Here is a 14,482-nt window from a genome sequence, read left to right on the forward strand (position 1 = left end):
ACCATTATTTCTTTTACCCGATAACACAAGAATCAATAGAAAAATTAACCAATTAAACTATTGGTAATTAATTATTTTGTTAGGTATCTTGAAAGAAATCGCACTTGACAAATGCGGTTGTATAAGTTGAATTAGTCCCCTGGAGGATTCGTGCCCTGAGTGAATATTTTTTATGTATTTAAAAAACGATCATGTAAACATTCACCAGGATACCCCCCTTCTCCCCACCCCTTTTACAACTGGTCCAGACAAGTGATAGGATCAAGGCACATTGAGAAAACTAAAATCTAAACAATACCAATTGGTAACAATATTTCTAATCCCATAGGTCAGTCATACATATACATAACCGATATAAACTAATTAGACTAATAAAAGCTTTTGTTTTTTTTTTAAAGTATTTTTTTATGTTTTTTCTTGTTTAAAAGTTATAATGGTATGTAGAATTGAACTCTCGAGAATTAATGGAAAACCAGTTTTCTTGTTTGACGGTGTAGACTACTGTAGACTATATTCAATGCAATACGCTAAGTCATGAGAACAATACAGTATCGAGTCTTTTCTATGGACTTCTCCCCCTTCAGACACTTGGTTTATAAGACAGCTAAGATGGACAAGAAAAGTGTTCCCATTGAATGAAATCAATCCCGTCTGGTCCAGAGTGGGAGCTGGTTCTTGAACAAAAACGGAGCTTTATTAATGTCATTATTATTACATCGTTAATTTTCATATGTATTCAATGAACTCATAATTATTATGATATAGTTCAATATGAACCTGGCCTAACTGATGTTATTGAATGGTTATCTAATTAATTTAATTGTTTTGTAATATATCTCAATCAATGCTTCAATAAAGAATCCTTGTAAATACTGGGATTTTTAGTTTCGTTATCTTTAGGGTGCCTCTAAGTCCAGACAGCTCTAATGGGTACCGGGCATGCATTAGTTGGGGAAAATTAAAGGCGGTTGGTCGTTGTGCTGGCCACACGACACTTTTGTTAACCGTGGGTCACAGAAACAGATGACCTTTACATTATCTGCCCTATAGACCTCATGGTCTGAGAGGGGAACTAACTTTCTACTTTAAATGTATAAGTATGATTGTGATCATGTATAATCCACTCTACGTGTATAATGATACAAAACAATGCTTATTAATTGTTGTTTTAAAATATATTTGACCAATATGCATACTGAATAAATTATTTCCTTTTTAAATCAAAAGTAAATATTCTGTTTATAATGTAAGTAGTTAGTATGACAGAATATACTTAATTTAGTAATACAAGATCTTTAAAAACTTTTTCTTGAAAACAAAAAACTGAAACAGTTTCCAAAAATTTGTTAAATATAAACTGAATCCTCTCCCTTCTTCATCTACTTACTATCAGATAGTCTCCGTTGTTGTTTTTTACTTCATAGCTCTAAAAATGGTGTATTTTATTTAAAAAAAAAACTGCTTGTATAGTTAATTTCGAAAATTATATCTTCCGCTGTTTAATAAGAAAAAAGCAGCCGTTATATCAGAACTTTGAAAGATCTAAAATAGGATATCGGACTTTCAATATCTTTTTTAGATTTTGAAATCTAAACGGGACGGAAGGCCGGATGAAAGACCTCACAAAACTAATAGCGGGGGCTGCTACAAGTTACTTTGTGTTAAAAGGAAATAATAATGGAAATTTATTCTATAGAGCTAAAGAGCATACGCAAACTATGAAATGTTTTGATAAAATGTCTAGTTGTCAATACTTTCCCCTTAGTCTATGTACTGCGAGGTTTGATAGAGCTACTGATATGAATTCGACCAAGTTAATGAAAATCCCCCAATGATATTCTACATAAACAATAGACAACTTTAGTTGTTGTAACTTTTTTTAATTGAGACTTTCTCTAACATTGTGACAGCATGGGAAGTAACCAAGAGAAAGATGTGGTGACAACAAGGGAAACAACAAATACGACAGAAATCGGCTTGGAGCTGAATGTGATCCTTGAAATGAAAGATCTACTTTTTTCTTTAAATCTTGTATGATTTGACTATGACTATTTGCCGTGCTGTATGAACAGTGCGGGAGTCTTGTATTTATTTCTGTCTATTTAATCACTAGTTCACAGTGACACGGTCATCTATCACCGAGACTGTGGCTGCTCACTGCTCCACCTCCAACATTGACTGACTAGTCTGTAGTAATCCCTGGACTATTATGACAATCCATCACTAGTGCCCTATGGGAGGTTCCAGACTTCACTTTGTCATAAACACAATTGTCTTACTCTGAAGTATTGAGAGATTAAAGTCCGACTTGCCCTCTGGGGCAGGAAATAAAAATAGTTTCTTTTTACTTTCAATTAATTTGGATTCCGGAAATAGAATACAGAAAGTAGAACAAACTATAAAGGAAAGAATCTATCTATCTATCTATCTATCTATCTATCTATCTATCTATGTCCGTCCTTCCGTCCGTCCGTCTGTCTGTCTATCTATCTATCTGTCTGTCTGTCCGTCTGGTTTGTCCTTTGCCTACATACAGACTATAGTCACTATATATAGTAGGCCAACATTGTTCCTATCATTGTTTATTACATCTTTGTTTTGTTTCAATAATGTGATTAAAATTTAATTAAACCATTAAACACCTAGCTTTATATTTTTATTTACTTTGTAGGATGCCCCACCTCCAGGAAGTTATGATGTGGTCGACGCTTATGAGAAACTCTACGTGAAGCCTATCATGGCCAAACCCAGGACTGAGGCGGCGTATCGTAAGCATCATTCTTTCATGGCGTCTGCTGATCGGTTTGCTCCTGCCAGGGACACGATGACGAAGAGGGTGGATCCTGACAATCCAGGTACGAAATAATTTTTTTCTTAATATCTGACCTTGACCGACACGACGACTCACAGGAAGTTAGGCCAATGTTTTCAGTCCTGACTATCTGTTCTTACCGACTTGAAATAGAATCAACGTACCTTTTAAAAGCGTATGTATTTGAAGAGGAAACTTCCAAACCTATACAAAGATAACATATCATCCCTTGGGTTGAATTCATAAGCCAAATAGGCAATTCGCTTTAGAGAAATATGGCAGGTGGCGCTTCAGAACAGAGATGTCAGCACTGACCTATATATTATCTAGCCCACTTCTGTCAACACCATCTGCTACCGATTGGGTGGGGGGGGGGGGCGTGTATGAAGACATTTAGTGTTTTAAGTTGAAATGAGTGCATATTACCCTAAATATAGGTCAGTCTTTTAAGACGTTGAGTTTTAACATGAAGGATCTGTACTCTAAATAGAGAATTGACCAGTAGTTCTATGTACTTACCATTAGATGATTAGATCTTTGTACTGACCAGTAGATCTGTGTACTGACCAGTAGATCTGAGCACTGACAGTACATCTATGTACTGACCAGTAGATATATGTACTGACCAGGAGATCTATGTACTTAACATTATATGATTAGATCCATGTACTGACCAGTAGATCTATGTACTTTCCAGGAGATTTATTCTCTTATCACTAGATCTAAAGTACTGTCCAGTATATCATGTTTTGTAGAAACAGTAGATCTAAAGTACTGTCCAGTAGATCATGTTTTGTAGACACAATAGATCTAAAGTACTGACCAGTAGATCATGTTTTTTAGAAACAGTAGATCTAAAGTGCTGTCCAGTAGATCATGTTTTGTAGACACAATAGATCTAAAGTACTGACCAGTAGATCATGTTTTGTAGAAACAGTAGATCTAAAGTACTGTCCAGTATATCATGTTTTGTAGAAACAGTAGATCTAAAGTGCTGACCACTAGATCATGTTTTGTAGAAACAGTAGATCTAAAGTGCTGTCCAGTAGATCATGTTTTGTAGACACAGTAGATCTAAAGTACTGTCCAGTATATCATGTTTTGTAGAAACAGTAGATCTAAAGTGCTGACCACTAGATCATGTTTTGTAGAAACAGTAGATCTAAAGTGCTGTCCAGTAGATCATGTTTTGTAGACACAGTAGATCTAAAGTACTGACCAGTAGATCATGTTTTGTAGACACAGTAGATCTAAAGTGCTGTCCAGTATGTTTGGGAAATCTAATAAGCCTTATGTTTAGTTCGTTTAACTAAATCAATCTAAACTCTAGATCAACCTTATAGACACGTTCTGTTCTTCCTTATATATATTGCATCCAACGGTGTCGTCCAGTTCTGGCGTTGACCTCCAAAAACTCGTCTTTGTGCAACACTAACATGTGCTGAGACGTCATAGGGGCGGGCAGAGTGAAACTGTCAGCAGTGGGAGAAGGGAGATAGTAATATTACACCATTGAGATGATCGTGTGGAGGGTTCTCAAGAAGCTAAACAAGAACATGTGTTGTTAAGTTGAGAAACCACACTGGAATTGATAATCCAATGGAATAGTTCTCAGACTTTGAAGATAGGGGCTTGTACGTTTGATTGTTTGCTCATCACGGGAACAGATGACATGGAAGCCGCACATAGTGATATACATTATCTTTGCGGATCAACTGAAAGATGATCAAATGCTGGGAACCGCTGATCTGAGCTAATCAAATAAAAGGGAACAAATGCTCAGATATCAGATGAAATACAAAGGCATATTGTGTAGGTCGATATACTTAATTCAAATAGTTATGTTAATTAATCCTATATTGCTATACAATTTTAAAGAATAATTACTTTTTTGGAAAAGTATTCCCCAGTCTCGAAAAGCTAGGAACCGCTGGTATAAACTGTTTTGTTTTTAAATGCGTTTGTTGTCATGTAAGCCTTTTATTTCTAGTACAATGTCAATATTTCAGATGTTATTCTACTTAAGATGTTATTCTACTTTAGATGTTATTCAACATGTTTATCTTGTGAAATCATGCTGCGGCTTTGCGTCCTTTTTAAAAGAAAAAAAAAAAGGGGGGGGGGTACTTGTGATCCAGAACTATGGACACATTTGCGAAGTATAAAGTGGAAGGGAACGCAGTGGTGGAAGCCAGTAGATGAGTGAAGTATTTTGTTCCTCTTGTCTGGATACACTGTTCCATTAACACCCATGACGTACTCTCTTGTGGCTCCTCACAGCGAGTGAAATGACGCATTCAATTCAGCCAGCAGACGACGCAAAGAAGATCAAGCTGGTCAGGTCTCAAGTCGTGTCGGGAAGTCAAATTGTTGCTTTTAGCCGGGTGTCAAAGGGCCGTAATCATAAGCAATTGTCTCCCTTCTCCCTGAGCTCTTTGGCTGATGAGTTGTAGGACACTAACACTTTGTGGAGTGAGGAGGGGTGAGATAAACACACACACTCAGAGAGAGAGAAAGAGAGAGAGCATAGGAATGTAAAAGCGTCTACTCACTTTCATCTTGCCTACTGTTCTCACTCTGGTACAGAACGTCACGTGGTTCTGGCTGAAAGAGTTTTGGGGATGAAAAGAAGGGCAGACAAAGTACTTGACAATTTAGTTCCACGGTTGTACTTCCGGTTCACGCCATAGGTTATGACTCGGGGACTAAGTTGAATGCCAACCATAGACATAGAAATCTATACACTGGTTGACAGGAACAGTTTTCATTTGGCGAAAGACAAATATTCAGGCGCATAAAACCTATAATCTGTAATTTTGAAAATAAATTGTTGCACTTAATCTCTTTGATTGATTATTTCCCTGGCCTATGGCCGAGTCTCATCGCTTCACATTCTTAGAGTTACTTTTTAGGGATATTTGTTTTCATCAGATCCTCCAAATAAGCTAAGTCTACCAAAAAAGAAAAATAGTTTTATTAATTATTGCCCTTATAATGGATGGCTGCCTGGTCGTGCGGTTTGCGCACTGGACTGTCATTCGGACTTATCGATGGTCCCGGGTTCAAGCCCGCTCTCGCTCCCATCCCCCGTCGTCCTTCGGGAGGTTTGAACTAGGAAGTAAATTATCTTCAACTCTGAAATCACATCCGAAACATGTCAATATTTTACAAACAAAACATTTAATATAGATATAGTCCTTGGCTTTTTTTTATACCGCTGGTATCAGCCAAATTTCTACATTTATCAAAATCTGCAAGTTGGTCCAGTCTATTTATAAATTAGGTTTATGATAGGAACACTTCGTTATAGAATCTCGTTGTCCGATATGTTCAGCCTTTGATCTTTAGCTAAAACTATGTTTGTGCACTCCTTCTTAGTGTCTCATTATATTCAATTGTCTAAACTCAGAAAAGAACATTTCTATGTATGAAGTTGGCCGGTAGCTATTTCTAACAATCTGATGATATAATCTTAACCAGTATAGGATATAACCACGAGTAGCTTGAAATATCAATCCCCCTAAAAACAATGTAACATATACTAACAAAAACAATGGCTCAACTAATTTTGCGGAGATATTTAAACAAAAACAGTGGCTTAACTAATTTTGCGGAGATATTTAAACAAAAACAGTGGCTTAACTAATTTTGCGGAGATATTTAAACAAAAACAGTGGCTTAACTAATTTTGCGGAGATATTTCTAACTATTCTGGGAGGGGGCGAGAGACTAGTTTCTTGTTCGCCTCTCTGAAGAGCTCTCTAGTCCTACTACTGTGAGAACCTGACATTCAGTTGGAACCAACCGCCTCATCAAGAATGTTTGATGCATAAACAACAGAAATGATTTGTTGATTTTATAGTTCACAATGTCTTTGAAGGGATAACACACACATACACACACTGATATGTTTCTATGCTCTGATTGTGAGTTGTACAGCAGGGGTGCTTTGTGCTGTTTTTAAATCACCTATATACACACACATTTAGACGTACACATACACGCACACATATGATGTGAAGTTTTTAGAAGAGGTCGAATTTCATTAATCGTGGTGTCCACAAAAGGGCGCTGGTGTCACTCACTTAGCAACAAGTTACCTCAAGACCAACCCGTGATGACGCTTCAGATCGGGGCCCTCTCTTTTCCGGCGTCCGACCCTGGGCGAAGTGAGATAATTAAATGAGAAACTTTCGGCCCGCTAAGGACACTGGGGATGTTGTCATAAATTGCGCTTATTTTGACCCCAAAGTGTATCTAGGAAACCTCTCTCTTTGATTACCTCCTCTTGGACACCCTGCTTTTTTTTTTCTTTCTTTTCCCGTTCTTCTGAGCTCCCTTTTTAATCTGGCTGTAATGGCGCCCCCGGTGGGAGGGTTTGCAACCAGAGGACGCAATAAGTTAAAGCAAGAAGAGTGTTGGAAGAGGAGGGGCGGGGGAGGGAGCTGAGTCACGAGTATCAACAGCAGGGGGGGGGGGTGTGTACATCTATCTTAGTCGTATATTGTACACTGTAGACTCGTCTCCTGTTAGCCTGCACCCAATTATCATCATTCACTTCATCCGTCAAAGACATCAGTCATACAAACTAGGTGGATTGATTGTGTTGTTTAGCGATTTGGGAGGGGGGGGGGCAGGTGAATGGATAGAAAAAAAATCACTGCAGGAGATTGAGGGGGGGGGGCGTATTGACGTTATTTGCACCCTATCCCGTGTTTCCAATTGACTTTTGATTTTTCGAGTGGACACTGTAGATGGTGATACATTAATACAATGGTCGAGCTTTGTTGGCCAGGGGGTCTGTCATCTGTGGGATCATTGATACGGCCCAGGTCTCTGACCATTCATCTTGAATGTCATTTGATCATGGATATCTCTGTGCAAATGTTGGTCTTTTTTTTTTAAAGTACTAAACGCACTAAGGGTTTAAAGTCATGACCCTAGACAGTCAAGTATGAACAAGTAGCTACTCTTTAGAGAGAATTTATGATCAATTTATCAACTATCGATCTATCTATTTATCTATCTATCTATCTATCTATCTATCTATCTATCTATCTATCTATCTATCTATCTATCTATCGATCTATCTATCTATCTGTCTGTCTGTCTGTCTGTCTGTTTGTCTATTTATCTATCTATATATCTATCTATCTATCTATCTGTCTGTCTGTCTGTCTGTCTGTTTGTCTATTTATCTGTCTGTCTGTCTATCTATCTATCTATCTATCTATCTATCTATCTATCTATCTATCTATCTATCTATCTATCTATCTATCTATCTATCTATCTATTTATCTGTCTGTCTGTCTGTCTGTCTGTCTATCTATCTATCTATCTATTTATCTATCTGTCTGTCTGTCTATCTATCTATCTATCTATCTATCTATCTATCTATCTATCTATCTATCTGTCTGTCTGTCTGTTTGTCTGTTTGTCTATTTATCTATCTGTCTGTCTATCTATCTATCTATCTATCTATCTATCTATCTATCTATCTATCTATCTATCTATCTATCTATCTATCTATCGATCTATCTATCTTTCTATCTATCTATCTATCTTTCTATCTATCTTTCTTTGTGTCTGTCTGTTTGTCTATTTATCTATGCATCTCTACATCCAACTATGTTCTCATCTTTCTATCTTTGTGTATGTGTTTGCATGCCTTTTTTTTCCGTGTCTTTGTATGTGTGTGTATCTCTTCCATTTTGTGGACTGTTTTGTTTTTCGTTGTTGTTTTCATTTAAACAAAAAGCCCTTGTTATTACAAGCAAAAAGCCCTTGTTATTACAAACAAAAAGCCCTTGTTATTACAAACAAAAAGCCCTTGTTATTACAAGCAAAAAGCCCTTGTTATTACAAGCAAAAAGCCCTTGTTATTACAAACAAAAAGCCCTTGTTATTACAAACAAAAAGGTTCCAATGTAGTTTAATAAACTTGTCTTAATCTTAGTCTGTGCATCGAGTTTGTCTTTTTGTTTGCCTTCCACCGTGTCTGTATGTCTGTAACGTTCTCAAATGAATCATTCGAAGTGGATCCTTGGACCAGACTTTCTCACCAAACATCAACACCCTTTTTTTTTTTTTTGTTCAACTCATAAATGTTGCCAACTTTAAATTTTGCTTTTGACTTCAAATTTCCTGAAGCAATCCAATCTAAATGTGTGCCGAATGTATAGTCCATACATGCACTGGCAGAAACTTGACTCGACTTTGAATCCTTTCACTTGAAACTCACTTGACGAAACAATTACTTTGATAGACAGGAATAAATAAATCATGAAATGTTGGTCACTTTTCACAAAGCTTATATCAACTCATTTTGTTTGTCTGTCTGGTAAAAAGTTTGTACACATTATTTCTCTTACACCTGATTTCGGATGAAACTGAAATTTTGCATAGTTATTTCTTTTACCAGACAACACAAAAATCAATTTAAAACAAAAAAAATTAGCCAATTAGTTTGTTAACTTTAGGTAATTAATTATTTTGTAGCGTTATTTTGATGCAACTACACTTATATAAGCTTTGTTTTTGTTTTTCTAGTATTTTGTATGTTGTTGTTTGTTTTCTTGTTTAAAGGAATGACGTCACTGTGACGATAGACGAACTGTCGTCACGTCATTGAAGTCTCTAATGTTGTTCTAGGATGAAAGTACTCAGAGTCGATTGTCATGTCTACACGTTTGAGACCTGAAGTTTCTTTCAACTAATTAGAAGATGTACTTAATTAGTGTCCGGTGATTGTTTCAGATGTTGCTTTACGCATTTCAATAATCATCCATTTGTCCATTTTCCCATAATAGATGGACGCTGTGTTGGACATGGGAACCTCTTTAGATCAGACATTTGAGGAGTTCTGCCTCACACGTTTGGCTTGTCAGCCAGGTGCTCAGTCCACAGTGGCGTAGCCCGGGTGGGGGGGGGGGGTTAAAATCCCCCTGGTCCCCACTAGAAGAGGGCCCTCAAATGACTTTTTGTTTACATCAAATATTTTAATATTACGCAAAACTCAAGGGGCCCCCAAAGAGGTCAAGCCCCCAGGCCCAAAAATGATGGAAAATTTCTAACTACGCCCCTTTAGTCCAGAGGCGTAGTGAGCAAAACATGCGCACCGGGCAAGGTACTTTATTGGCGCCCCCTCCCCATTTTCATGAACATATATAGGCGCCTTTCTGTGTGTGCCCCCCCCCTGAGGGTACCGCCAGGGGTATCGGCCCCCCAAGCCTCCCCACCCATCTCTACGCCTCTGGTTCAGTCACTCAAGTATTCTCTAATTCTAAATCTTTTGCCCTAAAGATGTGAACTTAAAATCTCTTTTAGTTTACGTTGACTCACTAGGTAGTTGACTCATCAACGGACTGAAGTGCTCAGTAAATAGTGGACTCTATCGTCTTGTGACATTCCCTAGAAGTACATCCCGACCTGATCTACTACCTCAGCCAGTGCAGTACGTGCCCATGGCGCAGGCATGGATCAGGGGGGCGGCTAGTGGAGACTCAGCACGTCTTTCTTATTTACACTTGCAGTTTTTTTCCCCAATGAAATGGAAGCAGAGGGGAGGTAAGGTGATTGGACTCGATTTATCTTCCCTTGCGGCCAGATATTGCCTGTAATTTTTTGCAATTGTTGATTTAATCTGCGCTCCTCTGAAAAAGAAATAGGGACATTCCGATATTATAGTTTGTAGGCCGTGCCACACACGCGCGCAACACCAAATATTTATAGACGAGGTTGGGGTAAATCATTTGTCCATTGCGCGCTCCTCTTCCCCCTCCCCCCAACCTAACTTTTCCTCGTTTCGCGGACACAGATCGCCCATGTCCGCTCACAGCATCATCAAATAGCGCCTTATTAGCATATTATTTAAATATTCTGCTCATTTGTTTCCTGTAATCTTTTTTTTGTTCCTGAGTTTGAGTCACGTGTTTGATTCCAGCGCCCACCCACCTCTCGCTTACCCAGCAAAGTTTCGACTTGCTTTCCAGAACAATCTTTTAGGACAAGTCACGTGACATCTGCAAGAATTGTGAAAAGCCAGGTGTGTTTGTATGCGTGCATATGTGTGTGTGGGAGGGGGGATATTTTTCTGTTACTTCCGGAACTTTTACCCCCCCCCTTCTTTGTAACTGCGTGTTTGTTTCAGTTCTTGACAAAATCTGATCGATGACCTTGAAAGGAATACACTACAACAGTTTGTGAACTGAACCTGATGTACCCCGTGACCTCTGGCTCATAAGGTCTCGACAAAGCTACATGATTTAGAGTGTTAGACCTTAAATTATATAGCGGTTTTTATAAATACAATTATGTGGACTATGATGTTGTTTGTGTGTGTGGGGGGGGGGAGTAGATGGGGAAAAAGGTTATGAGATATATTCATAGTGTTATAAACCTGGTGGTGGCACAGAGAGGGGTAGTGGTGTGAGTGTAGTCAGCCGACGCAAATCGCCCCAGGCCAGCGCTAGACGAGCGGTCAACCGTGACGAGTTACGACGATCGGCCGAGACGAGTTAACAACATGAAGGTTCGAGTAGGATCGGCGTCGTGAACAGAGCTCATTAGCGTCACGAGAGTTGTAGTCATCTGACCACCTAGAAACGTCGAGGGGCGTTCTGTCCGGTTCGAGAAGGCCAGTAGGGACCCTATATAAGAGCGGAGGTGTCGCAATACAAGTCAGTCGAGAAAAGGGGCTCAATACAGCAAGGTTCAGAAAGCGGGTTCACGGCAGGGGTTCAGAGCCCGGTTCACTACAGTCCGGTCGACTACAGCACAGTTCAGCGGTGTGGTTCTGTACGGAGCATTACGACGGTTCAGTGCGGAGTACTGTCAAGTACAGTTGAGACGGCTGGCGTCTTGATCTTGGTCTGTGATCGAGTCCGACACAACGAGCCTAGTGTGTGAAGTCAGTCCTAAACTGTTGAACCCAGTGCAAGCCCGGAACGAGACGGAGAGGCCAGTGCAAGAGTTGATACTGCGGAACGGTGTTATCGGAGAGATATTTGTACAGTGTACGTGTTGCCAATTGTACAGTATTGGCTGTTATTTATTGACATTAAAGTGTTACGTTACTTTGGAGCCCTGAGTTGTCAAGTTCTTTAAGTTGGTGGTGTATGGTGCAGTTTGCAGAGAGCCTGGATAGTGAGATTCGTAACAACTGGTGTCAGAAGTGGGATCGGAATCGGATTGGATCGGATCTACTATGGCTCGTCTGAAACTGCTGTACGAACTTGAATTTAGAGAACTGAAAGAAGAACTCCGTGGACGAAGGCTGAAGGTATATGGTAACAAGGAAACTTTACAAGCACGCCTCCGAGAAGACATGTTGGAAGAAGAAGAAGATCCGGACACATACCTTTTTGAAGTCGAACCGGATTTGCTGGAACAGCTCACCAGTAGAATGCAGCAACAGATCACCAGTACCATACAGGAACAGATGGCAGCTATGCAGGGACAAATCGCCAGTAGCAAACAGGAGCAGATGGCAGCTATGAACTCGGCGCTAGAAAACACCAATTCCAAGATAGATGCCATGAACACCAAGATAGCCGCTATGAACCAACGCATACCTGCTGTGGAGGAGAGAATCAACAACTCAGACGTTCGTTCAGATGCTAAAGCCAGAGAAAGGAGCCTTGGTGGTGATCATGAGGACCCATTGAAACCTGACGAAGCCGTTGAGAGACACTTGCAAGTCGAGAGATATCAGCCAGGTCCGAACCTAACAGACGTTGGTCCAGCTGCCAAGACTGGAGAGGAAAGTCCTGATGGTGGTCAAGAGAATCCAAGGAAGCCTGACGTTGAAGATGATGGACATTTGCACGATGAAAGTCATCAACAAGGTCTGAAACCAACAAGCGATTGGCCCGATACTGAGACGAGAGAGAGAGGTCCTGATGACGGTGAAGAAAGCCGATTGGAACCTGAGGCCGAAGACGAAGTGGAGTGTTACCAACCTGCCCCACGAGCATGTCCTCCAGACACGGCTGAAAATGATGACTTGTCCCACTATTCCCTGTCCTATGGATTTGAAACCCATCACAACCCTTCTCCGCAAAGCCCTATGACGTCACCTCTTTGGTCAACAATCTTGGTAATCCCTGCCCTTACATCCTATACCTCTCCATGTGTCAAGTGGCTGTCCTCAGTACCGACCGACAAGAGAGCGATGCAACCACAACGTCACTGCAACAAGAGGAAGATCAACTGGAGGAAAAGAAGAAGGCAGCGTTTGCGTAGTCCAAAGTGCATGGTGATCCTACCAAGAAATAACTGCAGCCACATGAAGACCAACTGGCGGAGAAGAAGAAGAAGGCTACTTTTGCTGAGTGCAATATGGATGACCATGCGATCACGAGGTCGATACAACCAGATGAAGGCTAACTGGAGGAAAAGAAGAAAACGTTTTCTGAACTCAACGTGGATGGCGATGAAAGCACGACGGCGAAGCAACCAGGTTAAGGCCAACTGGAGGAAGAGAAGGAAGCGACCATTGCTGACTGCAACATGGATGGCTCCATCAAGCTCAAGAGGCAAGCCAACTGCCACTGATCGCCCCCCGCCTGCAGCGATGAAACTTTACAGCCAATGTCATGATGTTGATTCTGTCCGGGACGGACAGATCTAAGGAGGGGGCAGTGTTATAAACCTGGTGGTGGCACAGAGAGGGGTAGTGGTGTGAGTGTAGTCAGCCGACGCAAATCGCCCCAGGCCAGCGCTAGACGAGCGGTCAACCGTGACGAGTTACGACGATCGGCCGAGACGAGTTAACAACATGAAGGTTCGAGTAGGATCGGCGTCGTGAACAGAGCTCATTAGCGTCACGAGAGTTGTAGTCATCTGACCACCTAGAAACGTCGAGGGGCGTTCTGTCAGGTTCGAGAAGGCCAGTAGGGACCCTATATAAGAGCGGAGGTGTCGCAATACAAGTCAGTCGAGAAAAGGGGCTCAATACAGCAAGGTTCAGAAAGCGGGTTCACGGCAGGGGTTCAGAGCCCGGTTCACTACAGTCCGGTCGACTACAGCACAGTTCAGCGGTGTGGTTCTGTACGGAGCATTACGACGGTTCAGTGCGGAGTACTGTCAAGTACAGTTGAGACGGCTGGCGTCTTGATCTTGGTCTGTGATCGAGTCCGACACAACGAGCCTAGTGTGTGAAGTCAGTCCTAAACTGTTGAACCCAGTGCAAGCCCGGAACGAGACGGAGAGGCCAGTGCAAGAGTTGATACTGCGGAACGGTGTTATCGGAGAGACATTTGTACAGTGTACGTGTTGCCAATTGTACAGTATTGGCTGTTATTTATTCAACTATTAAAGTGTTACGTTACTTTGGAGCCCTGAGTTGTCAAGTTCTTTAAGTTGGTGGTGTATGGTGCAGTTTGCAGAGAGCCTGGATAGTGAGATTCGTAACAATAGATAAGGTTTTCCTTTTAGACCTAAAAGTGAGTTAGTGGTAAGTTACTTTCACTAGCTTCTATCGCCAATGAATATCTCATGGAGCCACCGACCGAAATAAGAATTTAAAACAAGGTTACAAAAGACAGTGGAAACACAAACTCAAAATCGGCCCACTTCGTCAATCCATATGATTGTGGGAAGCGTGGTCGAGAGGCAAATTACGCTTGAACTTGGCTTGTCTTGGCAGCCTATGAAGAGGGCTTGAGATTT

At 40.7% G+C, this 14,482-nt stretch overlaps 2 protein-coding genes across 7 annotated transcripts in view; both read left to right on the plus strand.

The window, feature by feature from the left end:
- The window catches only part of LOC106077997 (netrin receptor UNC5C-like), a 505,747-nt gene that overhangs the window by 190,757 nt on the left and 300,508 nt on the right, over positions 1-14,482 (plus strand). The gene's annotated exons all lie outside the window — the stretch shown is intronic.
- The window catches only part of LOC106071032 (sperm-tail PG-rich repeat-containing protein 2-like), a 98,584-nt gene that overhangs the window by 60,089 nt on the left and 24,013 nt on the right, over positions 1-14,482 (plus strand). For both annotated transcript variants that reach the window (XM_013231060.2, XM_056020007.1), the window contains exon 10: positions 2,672-2,855. In XM_013231060.2, the coding sequence (XP_013086514.2) occupies positions 2,672-2,855 (184 nt within the window). The remainder of the gene's footprint in view (positions 1-2,671; positions 2,856-14,482) is intronic.

This window comes from Biomphalaria glabrata, chromosome 2, assembly GCF_947242115.1.
Source record: "Biomphalaria glabrata chromosome 2, xgBioGlab47.1, whole genome shotgun sequence".
NCBI lineage: Eukaryota > Metazoa > Mollusca > Gastropoda > Planorbidae > Biomphalaria > Biomphalaria glabrata.